This window comes from Zalophus californianus, chromosome 11, assembly GCF_009762305.2.
Source record: "Zalophus californianus isolate mZalCal1 chromosome 11, mZalCal1.pri.v2, whole genome shotgun sequence".
Taxonomy (NCBI): domain Eukaryota; kingdom Metazoa; phylum Chordata; class Mammalia; order Carnivora; family Otariidae; genus Zalophus; species Zalophus californianus.
In genome coordinates, this window is record NC_045605.1 from 59760452 (window position 1) to 59786029 (window position 25578).

Genomic DNA, 25578 nt, shown 5'->3' on the forward strand with positions numbered 1-25578 from the left:
TTAATCTGGATCCTGGTTACATGGGTATGTTCACTTTGTGAAAACTCATTATGTGGAACACTTATGATTTTTCATCAGTTTATTAGAAACATGTGCATGGGGTATGCCTAGGTAGATTAGTGGTTGAGCATCCGCCTTCAGCTCAGGTCATGATCCCAGGGTCCTGGGATTGAGCCTGACATCCGGCTAACTGCTCAGCAGGGAGTCTGCTTCTCCCTCTGTATGTGCGCACTCTCTCTCTCTCTCAAATAAATCTTTAAAAAAAAAAAAAGAGTTGTGGAATATTCCGCAAAAAAAGCAATCATTAAAAACAAACAAACAAAAAAAACATGCATGCCATGTACACACACACTGCCCAGTGTAATGTGAGCAACATAAAATCTATTACAATAGACTACCTAGTAAGAACTATACCAGGGTGCCTGGGTGGCTCGGTTGGTTAAGCGACTGCCTTTGGCTCAGGTCATGATCCTGGAGTCCCGGGATCGAGTCCCACACCGGGCTCCCTGCTCAGCAGGGAGTCTGCTTCTCCCTCTGACCCTCTCCCTCTCGTGCTCTCTATCTCTCATTCTCTCTCTCTCTCTCTCAAATAAATAAATAACCTTAAAAAAAAATAAAAATTTCTTCATAAAAAAAAAAAACTATAGCAGTACTTACAAGCTGAATACTGCCCTGCCTAAAATATGTATAAATACTACATTAATTTAAAAAAATAATTGGGGGGGGGCTCCTGGGTAGCTCAGTTGGTTAGGCGTCTGCCTTCAGCTTGAGTCATGACCTCAGGGTCCTGGGACTGACCCTGCATCAGCTTCCCTGTTCAGCCAGGAATCTGCTTCTCCCTCTCCCTTTGCCCCTCCCCTTCCCCTGCTTACTTGTGCTTGCATGCTCTAGTAAGTAAATAAAATTTTAAAAAAAATAATAATTTGGCTGTGGGGCGCCTGGCTGACTCAATCAGTACAGCATGTGGCTCTTATTCTCAGTTGGGATCGTGAGTTCAAGCCCCACACTGGGCATAGAGCTTACTTAAAAAAAAAAAGTGTTGTTAGTTTTTTACATACACCCAATGTGAACCACTTGATCCTAAAAATAATCAAAACATTTTTAAAACCTGCTTTCCAACAGAATCAAAAGGTTAGGCTGATATTTCTGGATTGCATTTCACTGACCTCTAGTGACTTGCTTTCATATTCTTTCATAGCAGTAATACACTGGTGCTTGGTACTGATGTTAGTGCTAACTCCAGCTTTAACCATAGTATCTGTACCAGTTGGAGGCTGCAAAGGAAGATAAAGGCAAATTTGAAAGTCTGAAGCAAATGTTTAAGTCCAAACTCTAAATCCCTACTCTCACAGACACAATTCTTTAACCACTGAACTCTATAGTAACTAGTTCTGTAGGTCTTCTGCCAAATGAGATAGTTTCAAGGGTGCTTAATTAAATATACTGCATTTCTGATCTCTCCTCTCCTTACATCAAGGTTATCTAAATAAATCAATATCAGTAATAGTTATTACAGATATTAAGCCCATAACCAAGACATCTAATTATCTACTAAAATGCACTTAAGGGGCATCTGGGTGGCTCAGTTGGTTATGTGTCTACCTCTGGCTCAGGTCATGATCTCAGGGTTCTGGGATTGAGCCCCACGTCGGGCTCCCTGCTCAGCAGGAAGCCTGCTTCTCCCTCTCCCTCTGCCCCTTCCCCCTGCTCGTGCTCTTTCTCTAATAAATAAAATCTTTAAAAAAAAAAAGAAATAAAATAAGTAAAATACACTTAAGATCGCCTGCATAAGAAAAACTTTATCCAATTTACCCAACATGTACATTTAAACCTGTATTACTCAGGCTTAATTGCCCCCTACGCTGCTCTAAAGTGTCTGCTTTATTTTATTTAATTTTTTGAAGTGTCTGCTTTATAAGTGTTGCATTTAAGAAATATGGAAGCCTGGCTTTTTCCCTATAACTTTATGAGGAAAAAGGCACAATATGTAACTAAAGATCTCTACAGGTATTGTCGTTTTCTCAATTATTGTACTTTCCAAGAGATAACACACAGTATTTTTCACTATCATTTATATTTAATTTTATATTAAATTTAGGATTCTAAATTCAGTATGTTTCTAAATTCTAAAGTTCAGTTTTGAGGCGCCTGGGTGGCTCAGTCGGTTAAGCATCTGCCTTTGGCTCAGGTCATGATCTCTAAGTCCTGGGATCAAGCCCCACATCGGGCTCCAGGCCCACATCAGACTCCCTGCTCAGTAGGGAGTTTGCTTCTCCTTCTCCCTCTGTCCCTCCACCCTGCTTATGCTCTATCTCAAATAAATAAAATCTTAAAAATAAAGTTCAGTTTTTAAATTATGACTTCGCCACCTTGCCTAAGAAATTCTTCATTTCCTAGAGTAAATTTTAACAAGAAGTTAAGCCAAGACCTATTTGTGCCAGATTTTCTTTAGGCTTACTGCACCTCGAGCCTATTCTAAGTATCTCCCAACCAATCACATCAAGTGGTATCTTGTATCAAGTAGTATTCCATACATTTTCATTAACAAATCTTCCACTCTAATCCTCTATCAAGTTCTCTCAAAATAGCCAAAGAAAACATCAAACTCTATTGCCCCATTTTGCCATTTCATCAAGAGAAGTTTTATTTTTCATTGGAACACGGAATATTGATGAGTTATTCCATGTATCTCCTTAAAGAGGCCCTGTTCTTTTCTAAGACTATTTTTTTAATTTAAATTCATTAACGTATAGTGTATTATTAGTTTCAGATGGCAGAGTTCAGTGATTCATCAGTCTTATACAATACCCAGTGCTCATTATATCATGTGCCCTCCTTACTGTCCATCATCCAGTTACCCCATCCTCTCACCCTCCTCCCCTCCAGCAACCCTCAGTTTGTTTCCTATGATTAAGAGTCTCTTATAGTTTGTCTCCCTCTCTGATTTTGTCTTGAAAGAGTCCCTATTTTCAATAATTTTTTTTTAGTTTGCCCCCTCATTCCTTTATATATATAAGGAATGCTGACCATTCAGAGCCAAGTTATGAATGCAGTAAATACAAGTTCAACCTCATACTACCTATCGTAATCAACCTTGTGGATATAAATTTGACTGGACTGAGCATGATTCAAATACACATAATCAAGATTTATGTTTCATGACTTTCCTACCTACTATATAAATATTTGCAGATTTTGTTCTTAACACATTTTTCAAGAAGAGTGAGACTAAACTCTGCATAACTGGAAAAAGGAGAAATGTAAACTTCATCCTGGCAAAGAGCTATACAAATGGAAGAGTAATATATTCCACAAAGACTGGAGAAAATACTTACATTAAACTTAATAGTGGTCCCAGTAGGAGCAGCTGTAAAACTACTCGGCCCAAAGAGGGAGCCAGATGTGCTACCAAAAGGATTGGAGGTTGTATTTGTAGTACCAAAAAGTCCCCCACTGCTAGTACTTGTTCCAAAATCTGTAAATTAGAAAGAAAAATGAGATGGCAACAGTTAAGAATTTAAGAATCTATAAGATATTTTGGAACTGGGCTTTGGAACCATAGCAGCATTACTTTCACATCCTCAAATTTTCTATCTTTCATATATCCCAAGCAAGTACCTTCAAACCTGCTTCATACAGACACATACATAATTCTAGGTTTCCAACTTTGAAGTGAAACAAAATCTGAATCCCTTTGTCAGCTAGGCGTCTATTATAAAGTTCTTGTTGGGCAAACCTGGAAGACAGGTGAAAAGAAACAGTACTCTATTTCATCATAAATTTTATCTCATTTCTCCTTTCTTGATAAGACTCCATGCTGAATGAACGTGTCTGTCTGAAAACATCACAATAGACTTCAAAAGGGGTCACAGTATATTTTATTTACATACATTAAGACAAACACCTAAACAAAACCAAAAAGTTCAAAACATACAAATGATCCTATTAGGGCAACCAAACAGATTATTATAAAATATTGCCCAGTAATTTAGAAAAATTAGTAGGCATGTTATTTTTTAGAATAAATCCCGACTGCCTCACTTTTCCAAAAAGCTGAATTTAAAAAAATTACATAAAAGTGAATTTAACTGGGGCCGCTTGGGTGGCTCAGTTGGTTAAGCGACTGCCTTCAGCTCAGGTCATCATCCTGGGATTGAGTCCTGCATCGGGCTCCCTACTCAGCAGGGAGTCTATTTCTCCCTCTGATCCTCCTCCCTTTCTCATGTGCTCTCTCCCTCTCATTCTCTCTCTCAAATAAATACATAAATAAAATCTTTAAAAAAAAAGTGAATTTAACTGTTATCTAAAGAATGTATTTTTCAAAGAGAGATGTTACTTCTCAAGAAGTTATACACAGGATACAGAAATGTCAGTAAGCAATAAAGTTATCTGCCAATATTTAATAGTAAGTGACATCCTAATCACCAATTTAAGAGGAATCAGATTTCACACTGGCCAACTATTTCTTTTCTAAATACATGTCCTGGGGCACCTGGGTGGCTCAGTTGGTTAAGTGAATGCCTTCGGCTTGGGTCATGATCCTGGAGTCCCGTGATCGAGTGATCGAGTCATCGGGCTCCCTGCTCAGCAGGGAGTCAGCTTCTTCCTCTGACCCTCCCCCCTCTCATGTGCGTGCTCACTCTCTCTCATTCTCGCTCTCTCAAATAAATAAATAAAATCTTTAAAAAAAAAAATGCCCTAATGTATGGTTTCAAGTAAACAGTCAGATCTCTTTTGAATTAGCATGTTAGATTGCATTTTACATTGTTATGGTTAAATATTTCAATACCCCCCCAACTTTCTTTTTTTTTTAAAGGTTTTATTTATTTATTTGAGAGAGAGAGACACAGTGAGAGAGGGAACACAAGTAGGGGGAGTGGGAGAGGGAGAAGCAGGCTTCCCGCAGAGCAGGGAACCCGATGCAAGGCTCAATCCCAGAACCCTGGGATCATGACCCGAGCTGAAGGCAGGCGTAACGACTGAGCCACCCAGGTGCCCCCCCCACAACTTTCCCTTTGTGAAATATTGACAGCTGGCTAACTTATTCATTCTGCTATGCTTTTGCGCTGTGAATGTATCAATTCACAGGACACACCTGTTCAACTAGTAGTGGCTACCTCCAAGTACTGTGTGGACAAGTATCCCCAGGCCACATTTAGACTTAAAAGAGAAAGAAATCACCTATTAAAAACATCTGCTATGGGGCTCCTGGGTGGCTCAGTCAGTTAAGTGTCCAACTCTTGACTTCAGCTCAGGTCTTGATCTCAGGGTCGTGAGTTCAAGCCCTGTGTTGGGCTCCATGAGCCCACTTAAATAAAACAACAAAACATCTGCCATGGATAAGGAATGGAAGAACCATGTCACATCTAGTGTGTTATTCATCCTTTAGTCTCTTATACCCAATGTGAAACAGAGGCAAGAAGAAGATGCCCCTGCAGTACAATATAGCTGACTACATGCATTCCTCCTTGAAATTCTCCTTTCTTAACACCTATGACATTACTCTGGCCTGGCTTTTCATCCACTCTCTGGTCATTCTATGTCAGGAGCCTCTTCCTCTGCATATCCTTTGAATACTAGTGCTTCTTAGATTTCCAATCCTGGAGCAATATAGCCCCTTTCTTTTCAACCTATTAAACTTTTCAAATACATTTTGAAGTTTTCCTCTCCCCAATGTTTTTGCCATCTGGTGGAGAATGGAGGTAAATGAACACAGGGAAAAGAAAAAGAGGGAGTACATTCAATAAGCAAACCAAACTATTAGATGCAAAAGTCCAATGATGTCCTACTTACTTCCAAAGCCAGTTGGTTTATTTTGCGCAAAAGCATTGTTTTGGGATGAGAAGAGACTGGTCCCTGTACTTGCAGTTCCAAACAAGCTATTTGATGTTCCTGTTGATGTGCCAAACCCAAAGCCAGTGCTTGTGGAAGTAGCTGGCTGACTAAATGAATTAGTACCAAACAATCCTCCTGGATAGATGGAGAGGAAAAAAACAGTTAAAGAGATGGATTGGAACCACTAAATGAAGTCCTATACCAGCTATAAATAAACCAACTGTATTCCAAGTAAAACCCCTACCTGGTTTGGTCTGTGAATTTCCAAAGAGGCCTCCAGTATTGTTGCTAGAACCAAATGCAGATGTTCCAAATGCTCCTCCACTAGTAGTGCCAAAGCCAGTGTCTGAAAAAGCAAAATCCAGGGTCAAAATAAAATCTAAATCAGGTGACCTAATGAAAAGGATTTCAATATTTCTTAACATTTTGTGTTTGAATAGGATCACTGGTCTAATCTGAAAATAATTTTTTCAAAGTTCCATCAGACTACAAACTACAGAGTTAAAATTAAGCCAGACATTTTATTCGTTGTCCCAGGAGAAAAAAAACAAAGTGAAGAGGTGTGACTTTTCAATAAAGTTATAGATGTCGACAGGTTAAAAGAGTGCCAAGGTAACTAATGACTGTGAGCTACAGACAAAGTCAAGTCATCAAAATTAAAGTGTTAAATTCTCTCTAGGCATCATACATTCCAGAGTCACTGGGATGAATGATCCTTATTTAGGGGAGCACATCAGAATGACCTGGGAAGGTTTTTCAGAATACACATGTTCAGGTTCCAACCAAGATTCTAATTCCATAGTTCTATGATAGGAAATATGTTCAGCAACAACAAAAGGAAGGGGCTCCTGGGTGGCTCAGGCCATTAGGTGCCTGCCTTCGGCTGGGATCGAGCCCCTTGCTGGACTCCAGCCCCTTGCTGAACTCCCTACTCAGCAGGGAATCTACTTCTCCCTCTCCCTCTGCCCCCACCCCCGCATCTTGTGCCCTCTCTCTCTCTCAAATAAAATCTTTAAAAAAAAAACAAAACATTTTCTCTCTCTGCCCCTCTCCCCCAACCCCCCGGGCTCATGTGTGTGCTCTAAAAAAAAAAAAAAAAGTACTTCAAGTACCTTCTATGAATGATCAAAAAACCATGAAAACTCCAAACTTATTTCTATTTTCTTAGAAAATTCTAACAAGATCTTATCCAGTCATTGATCAAAGAGAATTTGTTATAAGACCAAAGTATGAATAAAATTCCTATCTAAAGCTATCAGAATGATTTTTCTTTTTAAAAATTTATTTATTCAAGTATAATTAACACAGTGTTACATTAGTTTCAGAATCTGTATTTAAGAGTCTGTTTTTCGGTCTCTTTTTTCTTCATTTGTTTTGTTTCTTAAGTTCCACATATGAGTGGAATCATGGTATTTGTCTTTCTCTGACTTATTTCACTTAGCATTATACCCTCTAGATCCAACCATGTTGCTACAAATGGCAAGATCTCCCTCTTTATGATTAATATTCCACTGTATATATACCACATCTTTATCCATTCATCAGTCTATGGACACTTGGGTTATTCCCATATCTTGGCTCTTGCAAATACTGCTGCAATAAACATAGGGGTGCATATATCTTTTTGAATTAGCATTTTGGTTTTCTTTGGGTAAATAAGTAGTAGTGGAATTACTGATTTTACGCTCATTCTATTTTTTAATTTCTGAGGAACCTCCACACTGTTTTCCACAGTGGCTGTACCAGTCTGCATTTCCACCAACAGTGAGCAAGGAAGTTCCTTTTTCTCCACATCCTTGCCAGCACTTGTTATTTCTTGTGTTTTTTATTTTAGCCACCAGAATGGATTTGTTCTTAATAAGAATAGCTTAAGTTTTTCCCCTTCTTTTGTTCTTTTGTAAAACTTACTCTGCCCAAATGTTGAAGTTGTGCCAAAGCCACCAGTGCCACCCCCAAAGGGTGTTCCAAATGACTTATTAAACATCTTCAAAATGAGTCTTTGCTTCAGCAAGCTGAAAGAAGAAAAAATTATCACCTTTTTAAGGACCACAGAATACAATGTAATTCTTTCAAAAAATGTCATTGTACACGTTTAGTCCCATCCAAACTATAGCATAATGTTCACTCTCATTCAGTATCCTAAAACTCTATATGATAAAAGACCTTCTAAAATTGAGCTGAATTATTAGTACCATATAATTTAAGGCTGAACTTCATATCCCACCAACAATCATCCCTTATTTAAAACAAAGTTTTTTTACTTTTTTTTTTTTAAGTTCCCTTTTAATGAAGATTTTGGGTCCACTATGCCAGATCTAGGAGGTTATCCACAATACCCATTAAAAATTACAATGAAAGGGCGCCTGGGTGGCTCAGGTGTTGAGTGCCTTCGGTGAAAATTCCCCACCTCATATGAATGATTCCTCTCCAGTATCTAAACCATGCACTTAATGAGTTGGACCAAAGTGTTCCAACAAATATAAATGTTTGGTTTCTAACCCCTCCCCAGATTTGCATAAAAAAGTGTTAGTCTATTCACAAGTAAACACTGTCCCTCTGATAAATTTTCCTTAAACTTAAGATATCTGCTACCACTTAGCCAGCAGACAAGAAAACACTGAGTAAACTATGTACTTTTAATAAAAATCTCAGGGGGCACCTGGGTGGCTCAGTCATTGAGCATTTGCCTTTGGCTCAGGTCATGATCCCGGGGTCCTGCGACCAAGCCCTGCACCGGGCTCTCTGCTCAGCGGGAAGCCTGCTTCTCTCTCTCCCACTCCCCCTGCTTGTTTTCCCTCTCTCCCTGTGTGTCTCTCTGTCAAATAAATGAAATCTTAAAAATAAATAAATAAATAAATATCTCAGAAAATAGCCAATCATACTTATCTGGATTTTGTGACATGTAGGATGATTTTTCTATTATATACACATTGATGGAAAAGTTTTTTCTTCTAGTAAAATCATACCCCATTCATATAATAGAATTAAACACTTAGAGGTGCTCCCTACAATGTTCTAGTGTTCCTTCAGTACTTCCAGTTATTCTAATAACCAAAACATTTTGTGCAACATTGGAAAAGATGAAGCTGTCCCTAAATACCTGACGGTTTTACAAAAATCAACATTCTGTCCCCCTAACCTTCCCCAGGAAAAAATTCCAATACTTAGTTCTTTATCCCAACATCCGGGAATTTAGTAATTCCAATTAAACAAAGCTCACTGAAACCAGTGGTTCAAGAGAGCCATATCAGAATTAGCTAGCAAGGTTTTCAAAAATAAAACCCCCCAGGCCCCATTCTAGAAATGAGGACCAAAATGTCCAGGGTTGGGATGTAGACATTTGTATTTTGAAAGGCTCTTCAAGTGACTCTAATGCATTCTCTTGGAACCAGAGACTATATTTCATATAATCATCATTTCTCTTTTAGTAATGAGATCTGCTTGAAGTTTCCTGCCTTCTCAATTTAACAGGTGTCACAAAGTGTACGGATTGAGCCTTTACCCTATTAACTGGTGACTCTCCTTTCCAGGGAAAATATTCTTGGAAGTACTTAACAGAAGTCTAGACCTCTGTGGCTCTATCTATGTATTTGTTTTTCAAAAAGTTCATTTGGAACTTACAGTTGTGCTAGGGGTTAGATGTCTAGACCATTTCATTTTGACTGCAATCTCTTTCATACTGCTGTCTTGAGTCACAGCCCCATCACATCCACTTCACTCTCTGTTGACTACATTTTTTGACCCATCATCAGCGCAGCAAAAACTGTGAGGAGTCATAGTTATTACACTAAATTTGCCATCCATTTTCTTATTCATCCCCACAAACAGCAATCTGTTCATGTACATCTGACATCTATACAGCAGATACATCAGGATTCAGAAGCTAAGTAATAGTTTTTTCTCTGTGACAGTCATCCTTATATTGAAGATTTTAGTATTAATTTGGGCACTAGGTTCTACAGACCAAATCCATAGCTCCTAACAATCAAAATTTGCTTTTTAATATTCTTATCCTAACAGGGACGCTTGGGTAGCTCAGTCAATTGAGCATCCAACTATTGATTTCGGCTCAGGTAAGATCTCATGGGTCGTGAGATCGAGCCCCGCACTGGGCTCCCCAGTTAGCTGGAAGTTAGCTTGAGATTCCCTCTCTCCCTCTCCCTCTGCCCCTCCCCATGTTCTCTCTGGGGTACACACTAAGATACAGAAATAAATCTTTTTTTTTTTTTTTAATCTTATCCTGGAGTGCCTGGGTGGCTCAGTCGGTTAGGTGTCTGACTCTTGATTTCGGCTCAAATCATGATCTCAGTGTCATGAGATCAAGCCCCAAATCGGGCTCCATGCTCACCACAGAGTCTGCTTGTCCCTCTCCCTCTGCTCCTCCCCTGCTCGTGCTCTTTCTCTCTCTCAAATAAAATCTTAAGAAACATAAAAAATGTAAAAAATTTAAAAATCTTATCCTAACATAAAAACCTAACATCACACATATTTCACAGAGGGATTTTAAGTAGTAATAAAATATCCTAGGAAACACCTAACAGTTTATAAGCTCTTATACATTATCCCACAATCCTAAAATGATGATATTATGCATCACTATCTGTATTTTAAGGATGAGAAAACAGGATCAAGTGTTTACCAAGTTTCCAAAGGTCAAAGAAGAAGTGGTAGAGCCCCAGTTTAATCTATCCTCTGACTTCCCATGGACACCCTCAATCCTAGGAGGGAACATACTAAGCAACAAACAAGAACATGTTTAGTATTAAGGAAATTCTTTTCATCTGTTCCAGACCTAAGAACAAGGGACAACGCAGGGACCAAATCCAATTTGGACTCCTGGAAAAAAAGCTTCTCACTCAAGCTCAGCCTATCTTTTTGGGGTTTTGGCCATGATGAGCTTGGCTTAGTCTCAAGCCTGAGCATACTGGGATATAAGTGTTTAAAAAAAAAAAAAATTGGGCACCTGGGTGGCTCAGATGGTTAAGCGTCTGCCTTCGGCTCAGGTCATGATCCCAGGGTCCTGGGATCGAGTCCTGCATCGGGCTCCCTGCTCCTTGGGAGCCTGCTTCTCCCTCTGCCTCTCTCTCTCTGTCTCTCATGAATAAATAAATAAATAAAATCTTAAAAAAAAATTATCACCATGGAAATAAACTAGGATTTTGGAAACAGCCTCATGATTTTTATCATAATTGCTAGAAATTCAAGAATGGCTAATGCAGTTAACCTTTTGTCCTTCAAACAAATCATTTTCTTGACTATGCTATGAAATCTCAGTGACTCAATGAAAAATGTCCCATTTGCTAGACTTTCCCTTTCCAAACCTACTAATTCATTCTTCAAAACCTAGCTCAGTGGGTGCCTGGATGGCTCAGTCAGTTGACATCCCTCTTGGTTTTGGTTCAGGTCCTAATCTCAGGGTCATGAGATCGAGCACTGCCTCAGGTTCCACACTCAGCATGGAGTCTGCTTGAGATTCTCTCCCTCTCCCTCTGCTTCCACTGCTCATGTGTGCATGTGTGCTTTTTCTCTCTCAAATAAAATCTTAAACAACAAAAAACCTAGCTCAAGCTCAAATGTCATCCCTTCCATAAGCTTTCATAGCTCCTTCTAGCAATTAGTCATTCCTCCGAGCTTACACAACACGTGATTTGTTTATAAGTATTCATCTTGACTCTGACTCTTTATGGTGGACACTGTGATAATAGCAAATACCTGGGATTTCTAGTCCCAGCTGCTGAGCAGTACTACCAAAAGATAACACTCAGCTGTTGATCCTCTTCAGAACTGCCTCCACTGTAAGAGCTGCCTTACTCAGTGTCATATCCTCTTCCTAGGATAGCCCATATGCAAAATCAGGGCCCTTTACCCCAACTTAATCTAATTCTAAAGGGTGTTCCCAGCTTCACATTCTCCACAGGATTGGGTAAGGCCTTCATTAAGATAATATCACAACTCAATTTCTCCCTCAGCCCATTCCTCTTCTCTCCCAAGGTGGTGATCCCAAAGCACTCTGTAACAAAACTCATGCAACACTACCTGTAATTCAGAGTCTACCTTCCAAGGAGCTCAACCTTTGAAATCCAACCCTCCCCAATACACAATGAACTTCTCCAGGATAGAGACAGTATCATTGGTTTACTATCCCAGAAACTAACAAAGGGTCTGCAACATATACAGTTGACCTTTAAACAATGCAGGTTTTAGAACTCCTGGTGCCCCCAAAACTTAAGTACCTAATAACCCACTGTTGACTAGAAGCCTTACCAATAACATAAACAGTTGATTAACACAAATTTTCTTTGTTATGTACATTATGTACTGCATTATTACAGTAAAGTGAGCTACAGAAAAGAAATATTAAGAAGGTCACAAAGAAGATACATTTATAGTACTATACCGTATTTATTGAAACAATTCCACATGTAAGTGGACATGTGCAGTTCAAACCCTTGTTGTTGGAGGGTCAAGTGTACTCACTTTCTAAACTAATGACAATAACCATTAATGTGTTTTTTAAACAAAGGCTATATGGGCACCTGGGTGGCTCAGTTGGTTAAGCGACTGCCTTCGGCTCAGGTCATGATCCTGGAGTCCCGGGATCGAGTCCCACTTCGGGTTCCCTGCTCAGCAGGGAGTCTGTTTCTCCCTCTGACCTTCCCCCCTCTTATGTGCTCTCTCATTCTCTCTCAAGTAAATAAATAAAATCTTTAAAAAATAAATAAATAAATAAAGCTGTATGATCAAGTTTTTTTTTTTTTTAAAGATTTTATTTATTTGACAGAGAGAGACACAGCGAGAAAGGGAACACAAGCAGGGGAGCGGGAGAGGGAGAAACAGGTTTCCCGTGGAACAGGGAGCCCGATGTGGGGCTCGATCCCAGGACCCTGGTATCACGACCTGAGCCGGAGGCAGACGCTTAACGACTGAGCCACCCAGGGGCCCCTGATCAAGTTATTTTAGGAAGTAACTTCTAACTTAAAATAATCAAGTGTGATGAATTCTCAGAACAAAAGGAAACCATGAAAGGGAAGATTCTTGGTAGAATTTGTCATTTAATTAAGAAGTTGCAAAAAGAAGAGATCACAAAATGGCTGGATACAACCAGCAAACAGTTGTTTGGTTTGTTATATATATGGTCTATTTCGCATATATATGTATGCATGTATGCAGAAATGTTTACGTATGCATATATATTATCTCAAACTAGCTGATAACATTTAAAATAGGGCTAGGTCAGAAAAACATTTTGAGTTTGAGTTTGTAACTTCTGATATAATCAGAGAAAGGACCCATACATTTAAAACTGGAAGAACAGTAGTGCCAGGAAGCACAACAGGAGGTCAAATGTAGGTCAGAATGTGAATAGGAAATATGAGGAAAAATTTGTGGGGATAATTAGAATGTGAACTGGACCTTGGGGGACTAGAAAGACAAGAGAGGAAATGAGCACCAGGATAAATAAGGTACACAGGTAAGAATGGGTATTTGTGTACCCATCCTATCTGGCCTTGTATTTTAACACCAAAGCTCAGCTTCCCTCATATGATAAGCATATAATAAATGTACTTATTAGTTCATTAGGTAGATGTCATTAACCTTAAATTACCCAACTAAAGAAGTAAACCAAGGCACTCTGCTACTTATGTAGCCAGGATACAGTATCAAGAATAGGACACCACCAGAATATTTGGACAAAGTTATCCTAGAGAGTTATTTCAAGTAAAAGATGTTTAATGAAAAAAAGCAAATTGCAAAAAGATACATTTGGCAGATTATGTAAAACAGAAAAGACAATACACTCTTATTCATAGTAAGAGTAAAAAGGGAGACTAGAAAAAATACATGAAAGTGGTTGCCTCTGGAGAAAGGCAGGTAAATGATATCTGGGGCAAAGAATTCAGAGGACCCAAACTTTTCCATCATGTTTATTTCTTCTATTACCAGCAACAACAACAAAAAAGATCTAGAGGATGCAGATAATCTGCACTATTTTTCCATTAAAAAAAAAAAAAAAAGCTCTCCAGCCCCAGCCCCAGACATAGCAGCCGCCGAGATGTTGATGCCCAAGAAGAACCAAACTGCCATTTATGAACTCCTTTTCAAGGGAGTGATGGTGGCCAAGAAGGATGTCCACATGCCCAAACACCCTGAGCTGGCAGACAAGAACGTGCCCAACCTTCATGTCATGAAGGCCATGCAGTCTCTCAAATCACAAGGCTACATAAATCAACAGTTTACCTGGAGACATTTCTACTGGTACCTTACCAACGAGGGCATCCAGTATCTCCGTGATTATCTCCACCTGCCCCCTGATACTGTGCCTGCCACTCTGCGCCACAGCCGCCCTGAGACTGGCCAACCACGGCCCAAAAGTCTGGAGGGAGAGCGACCTGCAAGACTCACACGAGGGGAAGCTGACAGAGACACCTACAGGGGAAGTGCTGTGCTCCCTGGTGCCAACAAGAAAGCTGAGGCCGGGGCTGGGTCAGCAACTGAGTTCCAGTTTAGAGGCGGATTTGGTCGTGGACCTGCTCAGCCACCTCAGTAAAGTTGGAGATGTTTTGTGTTGAATAAATTTGTAGCCGGGGGGGGGGGGAGGTAGGGGCGCCTGGCTATCTCAGTTGGTAGAGCATGTGACTCTTGATTTTGGCTCAGTCACGATCTTGGGGTTGTAAGACTGAGCCCTGTGTCTGGCTCCGTGTTGGGCATGGAGCCTGCTTAAGATTCTCTCTCTCCCAGGGCGCCCAGGTGGCTCAGTCATTAAGTGACTGCCTTCGGCTCAGGTCATGATCCCAGGGTGCTGGGATCGAGCCCTGCACCAGGCTTCCCAGAGCAGGAAGCCTGCTTCTCCCTCTCCCACTCTCCCTGCTTGTGTTCCCTCTCTCTGTGTCTCTGTCAAATAAATGAATAAAATCTTTAAAAAAAAAAAAAAAGATTCTCTCCCTCTGCCCCACCCCCCTCACGCTAGCAATCTCCCCCTCTCTCTTAAAGAAAAGGGGGGAGTAATCCTACAGATTGCTATGTGTGGAACTTCTAAATCCATTCAAGTTCAAAGGCATATAAAAAAAAAGTTTTAAGGCATATCACACATTCAAATCTTTATCCTTTTAAATATATTAACCTGGCCCAAACGGAAATACCAGCTAACATTTGAATTCTTACTATGTCCCAGGCACTGGCCTAAGTACATTTTACAAATTATCTCATATAAACCTCCCAAGAATCCAAAAAGGTAGGTATTTTGATCCCTATCTTACAAATGGTGAAACTGAGCATGATCACAAAGCTACTTTTGACTATTAGCTGTGCATACAGATCCCAGAACTCCTAGAGAAAGCACACTGACAACTAAAGGGAAAAATGACTTTACATTCACTATAAATAAGAAAGCTATAGGGACGCCTGGGTGGCTCAGTCGGTTAAGCGGCTGCCTTAGGCCCAGGTCATGATCCCAGGGTCCTGGGATCGAGTCCCGCATCGGGCTCCTTGCTCAGCGGGGAGCCTGCTTCTCCCTCTCTCTCCCCCTGCTCGTGCTCTGTCAAGTAAATAAAATCTTTAAAAAAAAAAAAAAGAAAGCTATAAAACCAAAATTTGGCAGTATTAATCCAGCACTATCAGGGGAAAGAGACACTTCTCTGGTAAACACAACAGTTCTAATCATCAGAAAGGTAACTGCTCACTCTTATGGAATGACAATTTATGTGGCCTAGATGAACTTTCCTGAAAAGATTAACCATTTTCTTTATGGATGGATGTACTTATACTCACTGCAAAAAAATTTTTTTGTAAGACATATTAAGAAAGAAAAAATTAGGGGCTCCTGGGTGGCTCAGTCGGTTAAGCGTCTGCCTTTGGCTCAGGTCATGATCCCAGGCCCTGTGTCAGGCTCCCTGCTCGGCGGGAAGTCTGCTTCTCCCTCTCCCACTCCCCCTGCTTGTGTTCCCTCTCTCGCTGTGTCTCTGTCAAATCAATAAATAAAATCTTAAAAAAAATTCTTAGAAAGAAAAAATTAAAATGAAATAGTCCTATACAGGAAGAGACAATGCCCTTAAATAATTTACTTTGTTCTTTCTGCAGATCTTTTTAAGTAGGCTCCACACCCAGCATGGAGCCCAATATGGCTTAAACTCACCACCCTGAGATCAAGACCTGAGCTGAGATCAAATCAAGAGTCAGGCACTTAACCCACTGAGCCACGCAGGAGTCCCTGTGCTCGATCTTCTAATTAGTAATTCAGGCAGTCAGATACAAGAGGGGCTGCCCGGGTGGCTCAGTCAGTTTAGCAACTGACTTTGGCTCGGGTCGTGATCTCGGGGTCCTGGGATGGAGCCCCGAGCCTGCAACAGGCTCCCAGTTCACCAGGGAGTCTGCTTCTCCCTCTCCCTTTGCCCCTCCCCCCACCTTGCAAGCTCTCGCTCTCTCAAATCGATAAATAAAATCTTAAAAAAAAGACAAAAAAAAAAAAAAGCCTGGGGCGCCTGGGTGGCTCAGTCGTTAAGCATCTGCCTTTGGCTCAAGTCATGGTTCCGGGGTCCTGGGATCGAGCCCCGCATCGGGCTCCCTGCTCGGCAGGAAGCCTGCTTCTCCCTCTCCCACTCCCCCTGCTTGTGTTCCCTCTCTCACTGTGTCTCTCTCAGCAAATAAATAAGTCTTAAAAAAAAAAAAAAAAACTGTCAGCTATAAGAAAAAGACGTAGCCTTAATAACAGACATCAGTAGTCCAGTATTCCCCAACTATCCCAAATGAAGCTTAATAAACTGATATACATCCAACTTTTGTGCACTTTGTGAACTCTGGGAACAATGACAAACCTTAGTTTTCTTCCAGAAAAGTGGTGGAGAGACCCTGAAAGATGGTAACAACCCAGCAATTGCGAACTTTAAGCACTATCTGAATGACTAAGCAAGCTTGCTGCTCTCTGACAACAGAAAGTTACACAACTGGGAAGTAATTTTTCCTCTCTACTTCACTGAGTTCCTTTGTACCAAACTCAGTAAAGAGCAAAGATAATAAATAATTGTTAGATGAATGAACTAGTACTTCCCGAAGTACTTCATATATCCTCTCACCTAATCTTCACAAAAATACTAGAATAGGCAGGAATTATCATCCACAGTTAAACTGAATGGAAAAATAACTTGATTTTTGCCTTGAATAGAAGAGGGATGGGAGAGTTAGGCAGAATTCCAAGTTAGCTTAGTCCTAATCACCTAATATCACATCCCAGCAAAACCACCTATCCTCTTGTTTTACTGTGTCCTTCCTATGAGCAATCCCAGATCAAGCCATTCCCTTTGTTAGAACATTCCCTTTTCTCTAAAAACTATATCCTTTTCTTTTTTTGCTTTTTAAAGATTTTTATTTTATTTACTTGACAGACAGAGTGACAGAGCACAAGCAGGGGGAGAAGCAGAGGGAGAGGGAGAAGCAGGCTCCCCGCTGAGCTGGGGTACCCAGGTGCCCCTTTTTCTTTCTAAAAATTGCTGTTCAGGGGCACCTGGCTGGGTCAATTGGTGGAGTGTGTGACTCTTGGATCTTGGAATTTTAAGTCTGAGCTCCGAGGTGGGTGTAGCAATTACGTAAAAAAAATAAAATCTTGGGGCGCCTGGGTGGTTCAGTCGGTTAAGCATCTGCCTTTGGCTCAGATCATGATCCCAGAGTCCTGGGATCAAGCCCCACATCGGACTCCCTGCTTCTCCCTTTTTTTTTTTAAGATTTTATTTTATTTATGTATTTGAGAGAGAGGGAGACAGCAAGAGAGAGCAGGAGCAGGGAGGAGAGGGAGAAGCAGGTTCCCTGTGAGCAGGGAGCCCAAACCTAGGACTCAGGATCCCAGGACTCAGGCTGTGACCTGAGCTTAAGGCAGATGCTTAACGGACCAAGCCACGCAGGCGCCTCAATAATAAATCAAATCTTAAAAAAAAGGAAAAGAAAAATTGCTGGGGCACCTGGGTAGAGCATGTGACTCTTGATCTCGAGGTTGTAAGTTCAAGCCCCACAATGAGTGTAGAGATTACTTAAAAATAAAAAAACAAATAAACATAAAAAATAAGGGGTGCCTGGGTGGCTCAGTTGGTTAAGCGAATGCCTTCGGTTCGGGTCATGATCCTGGAGTCCCGGGCTCAAGTCCCACATCGGGCTCCCTGCTCAGCAGGGAGTCTGCTTCTCCCTCTGACCCTCTCCCCTCTCATGCTCTCTCCCCCAAATAGATAGATAAAATCTTAAAAAAAAAAAAAAAATTGCCGTTCAAGCCTCACTATTCCACAGTGTCCCAGATTAGACCCTTCAGACTCTTATCAGTATAAAAACACATCCCCTTCCCCTCCCCCTTTCCAAACCGATTACGTAAACTAATGCCTCCCAGCTGCTTTTAGTTATGCAATATATTTGTTGTCATACCTGTCACTTGAGTGTATGAACTGTTTGCTGCTCTGGTCAAAAGCATCTGGATTTTGCTCAATTTCTTCCATTAGGGTGTAAATTAATTTAAAATAATCTGTATTATTTAATACAGCTCCTTTCCTTAGAGTGCTGAGTAGTATTTTCATTCCCTTAACATAACCTTCATTTGACAAACAGAAGTAGTGAAAAGAGCACATCAACTTTGGAGCAAGACAAATCTCTATTTAAAACTCTCCACCACTTACTATCTTTGCAATTCTCTGTAAATCTAAAATTAACTCAAAATAAAAAGTTAAAAAGGAATTTAAGAAACCCTGCCATTTGCTACTGTGTAACTGTACTTGTCATGATATTCAATCTCTTAGACTTCTATGTCTACAATTGAACAGGGATTTTCCGGCCTACACTGAAGGACAAAGATGCCTCTAACTACAGCTCCTCAAAAGGTTTGTTTGTTTTTAAAGATTTTTAAATCTTTTAAAGTAATCTCAACACCCAAAAGCAGGTTTTTGTTTAGCTTTTCAACAAATATTTTTACAATATTTTGTTAGAAAAATGTACATTAATTTCCCCTCGCTCTAAGCCTTGACTGCTCAATGCCTAGCTAGAACACCATACATAAAATGATTTCCCAATACTTCAATGTCCTCTACTGACCATTTAATACAACCATAAAATACCACTGTAAACAACAAAAACAAACACCCACTCCATACACACACTGAAGTCACTCTGATCATTCATTCTCTTCCACTCATCTCACATCCCTAGTCTCATTCCCAGCAAGTCACCTTTAATCTACAAATCCATTCACCTATTTCTTAAGAAGCTTAGTCCACCAAGAAAGCTTAGGTGTGGGGGCGCCTGGGTGGCTCAGATGGGTAAGCTTCTGCCTTCCGGCTCAGGTCACGATCCCAGGGCCCGGCATCAGACTCCCCGCTGGGGAGCCTGCTTCTCCCTCTGCCTCTGCTGCTCTCCCTGCTTGTGTTCTCTCTCTGTATCTGTCTCAAATGAATAAATGAAATCTTTAAAAAAAAAAAAAAAGAAAGCTTAGGTGTGTAGACACCAGAAGTCTCTGTCAAAAGAGCATGTGGAAATAAATAAGGTATGATGTGATGAGTGAGTACAACATGCATTCATGAAGGATTGAACTGTTCCCTTTCTGAACAAGAGTCCTAATTCAGTCAATTCTTTCTTCCCTTAATTAGTGGTTTTCAAATATTTTTAGCTATGGAACCCAATACATAAAACAGACATAAGCAGAAGCGGCTCTGGCTGAAGTAAAGAGGAACAGGTACAGTAGAATCCTACCAGCTGAGTGCTTTCAAAGAACCAATGTGAAAAATCACTGTCCTTCCTAGCGATTCTGAAAGTGAGGTCTGAAGGCCCCTAAATGTCCTTGAATCCTCTTCCAGGGTTTCCATGAAGTCAAAACTATTCTCATAATAATACTAAGACATTATTTACCTTTTTTTTTTTTTTTAACTATACTAACCTCAGCACTGGGGTCCAAAAGCAATGGTGTATAAAACTGCTGGACCTTGAGCATGAATCAGGACAAGACCCAAACTATAAAACAGTCACTGAATTCTTCACTGCCACACACAGCACACACAAAAAATACACTTTCACTTGAATGCCTTTGATGAAGTTGTAAAAATTAGCGATTGTATTAATTCTGACATTTCAGTACACATATTTTAAATATTCTGTGATTATTGATGAAATGGAAACTACTCAAAAGAACTTCAGTATATGGAAATACAAGGGCTATCTCAAAGAAAAACACCTGTGTGATTACTTTGTAGAACGCTGAACCAGCTGATTTTTCATGGAACACCATTTTTACTTCAGAGAATAAATGACAAAAACTACGGTTATTCAGATTTGAAAGGAAAATTAGAATTATGTCTGCCCACTATGAGCTTGTCAGCTCATTCTTTTTTTAAAGGTTTTATTTATTTGACAGATAGAGACATATCGAGAGAGGGAACACAAGCAGGGGGAGTGGGAGAGCGAGAAGCAGGCTCCCCGCCTAGCAGGGAGCCCGATGTGGGGCTTGATCCCAGGACCCTGGGACTATGACCTGAGCCAAAGGCAGATGCTTAACGACTGAGCCACGCAGGCGCCCCTTGTCAGCTCATTCTTAAAAGACTTATCTGATGAGATGGGTGGAAATGTTAACAACTGTATAATTAAATTTGTCAATATTGGGAAGAGCTACATAACCCAGTGAACCAATGATTTCTAAACAACCAATATATGATGTCATAAAATCATGCATGAGTAAATATCCATTCAAAGTGCAAGACAAACCAATGAATTTTAATGTAACACTGGACTAAGTTCAAGAATATGGTTTCAGGCATGTGCCTTCAGCTCAGGTCATGATCCCAGGGTCCTGGGATCGAGTCCTACATCGGGCTCCCTCCTCGGTGGGAAGCCTGCTCTCCCTCTCCCACTGCTTGTGTTCCTGCTCTCACTATCTCTATCTCTGTCTCTGTCAAATAAATAAATAAAATCTTAAAAAAAAAAAAAAATATGGCTTCAGGGGCGCCTGGGTGGCTCAGTCGTTGAGCGTCTGCTTTCGGCTCAGGTCGTGATCCCAGGGTCCTGGGATAAGAAACCCCGCGTCGGGCTCCCTGCTACGCGGGAAGCCTGCTTCTCCCTCTCCCACTCCCCCTGCTTGTGTTCCCTCTCTCGCTGTGTCTCTCTCTGTCAAAAGAAAGAAATAAAATCTTTAAAAAAAAAAAAAGAAGAAGGAAACGTTTGAGCGTAGTGTCAAAGGAGAATATCTATAATTATCTGAAAAGGTTATTAAAACATTCCTCTTTTCGGGGTGCCTGAGTCGTTCATTTCAGTTAAGCATCTGCTTCGGCTCAGGTCATGATCCCAGGGTTCTGGGATCAAGCCCGGCATCGCACAGGGTTCCCTGCTCCGCGGGAAGCCTGCTTCTCACCTTTCCCACTCCCCCCCCTGCTTGTGTTCCTGCTCTGGTTATCTCTCTGTCAAATAAATAAATAAAATGTTAAAAAAAAATCCTCTTTTCCATCTACTTATCTGTATGAGGCTGGGATTTTCTTCCCATACTTCAACCAAAACAACTTATCTACTGTGAATGCAAAAGATCTGCAAATCCAGTGATCTCCTACTAAGCCAGACATCAAAGAGATTTACAAACATGTAACACGCCACCACCCTTGTCACTAAATTTTTTAGTAATTTTTCATAAAATTGTTATATTAACAAATGAGTTTATTTTTTAAGTCAATATTATCTTTTAAAACTTTAATTTCTAGTATAGTAAACATGAGTAGATATAACCCACATAACAAAAGCTGTCTGGAATCTTCAATAATTTTTAAAAGTATAAAGGAGTCCAAAGACCTCAAATTTTTTGTTTTTTTTTAAGATTTTATTTATTTATTTGACAGAGAGAGACACAGCGAGAGAGGGAATACAAGCAGTGGGAGTGGGAGAGGGAGAAGCAGGCTTCCCACCAAGCAGGGAGCCCGATGCGGGGCTCGATCCCAGGACCTGGAATCATGACCTGAGCCGAAGGCAGACGCTTAACGACTGAGCCACCCAGGCGCCCCAAGACCTCAAATTTTGACAACTGCTATACTAGACTATTGCTATAGTTTTCTAATTTATCTGCCAAACTCGAGTTTCACATCTTCCAATTTACCCTACTACCCACCAGCTTAAACTCACTCTTAGTATCAGACTTAGCTAAAGCTGTATTTTAATAATTTTTATTTCTCTACTACAAATCTTCAATTATGCTGAATTAAGTACAAACTCTTCAATATGACAATTCACAGTGTCAGTAAAATGGGACAAGACTCCGATCAATGCATATAACTGTATCAGTGAAATGGAAAGATAATGGAATCCCACAGCACCACATTTAATTACATCAATTCAACTACAAACTCTTTTTGCCGTCTTCCACAAAAAGAGAAATAGATATTGCTTTATTTTCCCAATGGCCTATCCCCTTTCAAACAAGCCCTTGATTTCTATCCCAGAGAAAGGGAAGCTACCACAAAAATAAAGAGACTCTAGGACTCTTAGCTTTTCAGCTTCCTGAAACAATTCCAGATTTTGATAACTTAAGGGTTTTTCAAGGATATTTTATCAAGATGCAATTTATTAGGGGCACCTGGGTGACTCAGTCGGTTAAGCGGCTGCCTTCGGCTTGGGTCGTGATCCCAGGGTCCTGGAATCAAGCCCCACAGCCCCACATCCAGCTCCTTGCTCAGCAGGGAGCCTGCTTCTCCCTCTGCTTGTGGCTCCCCCGCTTGTGCTTGCTCTCCCCCCCTTCTGTGAAATAAATAAAATCTTGAAAAAAAAAAGATGCAATTTATTAGCTGACTTTACAAGCATACACCAGGCAAGATAAAGTTATGACGTTACTGAAATATTGGTAATGTTTTCTCAAAAGCAGTGATCTCTCAATCAGGGCAATTTTGCCTCCCAGTGGACATATGACAACATTTGGAGACCTTCCTAATCATTACAACTCGGGGAGGGGGTGTTATGGATATCTAATGGGTAGATGTGGGGAACGCTGCTGAACACCCTACAATACAAAACATAGCTCCCAGACAAAAAGAATTATCTGGCCCAAAACGTCAACAGCGCAGAGGCTGAAAAATCCTCTCTAGAGACATGCTATGCCAAATACTTAGGTTCAATTCCAAACCCAAAGAAATGCACCAAATTCTCAAGAAACGCTGTATACATACCTTACCTCTACTACCTATATTGTTAAATCTCCTAAAATTTCTTAGTCCCCTAATCTTTCGACAAGTTGCGTAATTACAGATGTGCACTCTGTTAGAAATTAAACATCACAACCTGTATCCCTTATTTCTTAGGTTAATTGCTACAATAAAAATACCACAATAAAATAATATACCCAATTTCTTCCAAGCTGTGAATTTGGTTCCCTAAAAGTTCTTTTGCTTTTAGCTATCTAGAAGCTAGTAGACATGAATAAAGTCAGGTACCAAAGTACCATGTAATGTATGAACGGTATGAGTCCTCTTATCTAGGCCCTGTTTTTCCGGAGCACACATATACCCAGTCTTTTTATAGACTATTTTTAGGTTTAGCTGTTCCATATTTGTTTATCCCTTCAAGTAAACACTGAATGCCTACTATGTGCCAAGCAACCTGAATACAAAGATAAGACAGGGGCACCTGGGAGGCTAGTTGGTTAAGCATCCAACTCTTGATTTCGGCTAAGGTCATGATCTCAGGATTGTGAGACTGAGCCCCACATGGCTCCATACCAGCAGGGAGTCGGCTTGGATTCTCTCTCTCCCTTTCCCTGCTTCCCTCTCTTTCCCTCTTTTTAAAATAAATAAATCTTTAAAAAAGATAAGACAAATATATTTTACCACAGCCTAATAAGATAAACAGCTAAAATACAAAATGATTTGTGCTATAAATAGAAGTATCAAATAAGTGTTATGGAAGCTTGCAGGAGACAGAATGCCAGGAAAGGCTTCCCAGAAGAGGGTGATACTTGAACTGAGAAAATGTCACAGAAAATATACTCTGTTCACATCTGTTTTATACGTACTCTTCTGCTCTTACCACACTAGTTTTCAGTTTTTGCTTTGTCATCTAAACAAGAACAAAGTGACGATATGACCAGTGTGAACAGAGCAAAGTGGCATTTTTTTTAATTCAGATTCCTCAAATCTTAATGAAGAGTGAAAAAATAATTCTATCAAAGTATTTCCCAGTACCTCCAATTTGTCCAAGTTCTGGTTTTGTTTTTTAATATCCTAACTTCTTCCACCAAGTAAACATATCATCCGTCACCCAGTTAACAAGCACTTCTCTCTGAATTTATAAGACTGTCACAGGGAATGATCACTGCTCTTTTCTTTCTTCCAGTTAGTTTCTTCTTCCATAGTTTCACTTTCTCACCTGATCCTACTACAATAGTTTGAAATCACTACCAAAGGAGCCATGAGTTCCAAGGTATGAGAACCACAAAATTACCGCTCCCTATCTTCCAAAGTTTTGTATTTCCTGCTTCCTATTCCAATACTGTTATGAGTCACGAACTGGATTCTTTCTTCTGAGTCCCCAGCAGCTGACACAAATAAAAATTTCAGATTTGGAATAGGAAATTAGCCAGACATGTAGTCTTATGGATTTGTTTCCAATACATTTACATCACTTTCTTCAGCCAACTTTTTAGTTCTCACGGTTTAGGTTACGGTACCGCAAATGAAGCTTCTGCCTTTACACAAACAGAAGTGGTACCAACCAGATCAGAAACGCTATCGAAGACTGCTTCTCACTACCGAATGCTCCCCCCCTCCCAAACTCCAGAGAGAACCTTCAAATAATGGGAGGCTGGAACACCCAGGGAGGGTGATACAGGAGAAAAATTCCTAGACTGAGTCACATCTGGTATTGGCTAATCCTGTCCGTTCTCTGGACCTCAGTTTCTCCATCTATAAAACTTGCACGTGATGCACGGTAGGAGGATTAGCTTAATTTCTAAGGTCTCTATGGCTATAGTAATCCAGAAATCCCATCTTTCTCATCTAGTTTTACATGGAACACGTGGAAGGACAGAAAATAACCTTTTACTCCACTAAACCGACCTTAATTCTCAGATATTATTTTAAAAAAAAGCTAACAAACTCCCGACCCACCCACCCTAAACCTCGGGCTGCAAATTTCCCCCGTGGAGACGCCAAAGGCAAATCAAAGCCCATCCAGCACGACGGTCAAGAAGTGCTGGGGAGACTCTACTCAGGGTCCTAAGACGCTGCCCCCGCAAAGGGCCCGCTCACCTCATCACCGCCGGGCAAACGAAAGAGTACCACCAGATACACAGACGCTCCCTACGCGTAGGCTGCCAGGGGAGACCCCGCGGCACAGACTCCACGGATCTCCCTTCTCTCCCATCGCCCAAGAGCCCAGCCTCGGGGCCGCAGCGTCGCGGGCCCCGCCCCCTCCCTCAGGGCAGAAGGTGCGCGCCGGGGCGCGAGACTTCCGCGCTGAGGGCCTGGGACGCCCCGCGCACCCGCCCGCCCCGAGGGGAGGAGGAGCCTGTCGGTCCGGGGCCGCCACCGCCTGGGTTCCCGACTTACCGCGGTGCGGCGGGGGAAGGGAAGTGTCAGGAGTGAAGGACTAGGCCCGTCCGCCGCCCGCCGCTCAGAGAGCAGCGCGCGGCCGCCACGAAACCGCCACCGCCACCGACCGCCGCTTCGGGCGCAGCGCGCACAGGGCCCGACTGCGTCACACGCCGCCCGCCGTCAGAGGCTCGCTCCGGGCGCTCCGCCCTCGCTGTCTGCGCATTGGCAG

At 41.1% G+C, this 25578-nt stretch overlaps 2 protein-coding genes across 2 annotated transcripts in view; one reads left to right on the forward strand and one right to left on the reverse strand.

Annotated features, from left to right (window-relative positions):
- The window catches only part of NUP98 (nucleoporin 98 and 96 precursor), a 120085-nt gene extending 94874 nt beyond the window's left edge, over positions 1–25211 (reverse strand). The window contains exons 1-6 of the mRNA XM_035722711.1: positions 25065–25211; positions 7744–7847; positions 6080–6181; positions 5794–5970; positions 3336–3475; positions 1167–1274 (exon numbers count right to left, since the gene is read on the reverse strand). Of these exons, the coding sequence (XP_035578604.1) occupies positions 1167–1274; positions 3336–3475; positions 5794–5970; positions 6080–6181; positions 7744–7847; positions 25065–25069 (636 nt within the window). The 5' untranslated portion in view covers positions 25070–25211. The remainder of the gene's footprint in view (positions 1–1166; positions 1275–3335; positions 3476–5793; positions 5971–6079; positions 6182–7743; positions 7848–25064) is intronic.
- On the forward strand, positions 13889–14419 carry LOC113913920 (40S ribosomal protein S10-like). Its single transcript, XM_035722710.1, has one exon. The coding sequence runs from the start codon at positions 13889–13891 to the stop codon at positions 14381–14383; it is 495 nt and encodes a 164-aa protein (XP_035578603.1). The 3' UTR covers positions 14384–14419.
- Positions 25212–25578: the final 367 nt, after the last annotated feature.

What these genes read in the sequence shown, in the direction of transcription:
- LOC113913920 (XM_035722710.1), top strand. Translation starts at nt 13,889, where the DNA reads ATGTTGATGCCCAAGAAGAACCAAACTGCCATTTATGAACTCCTTTTC.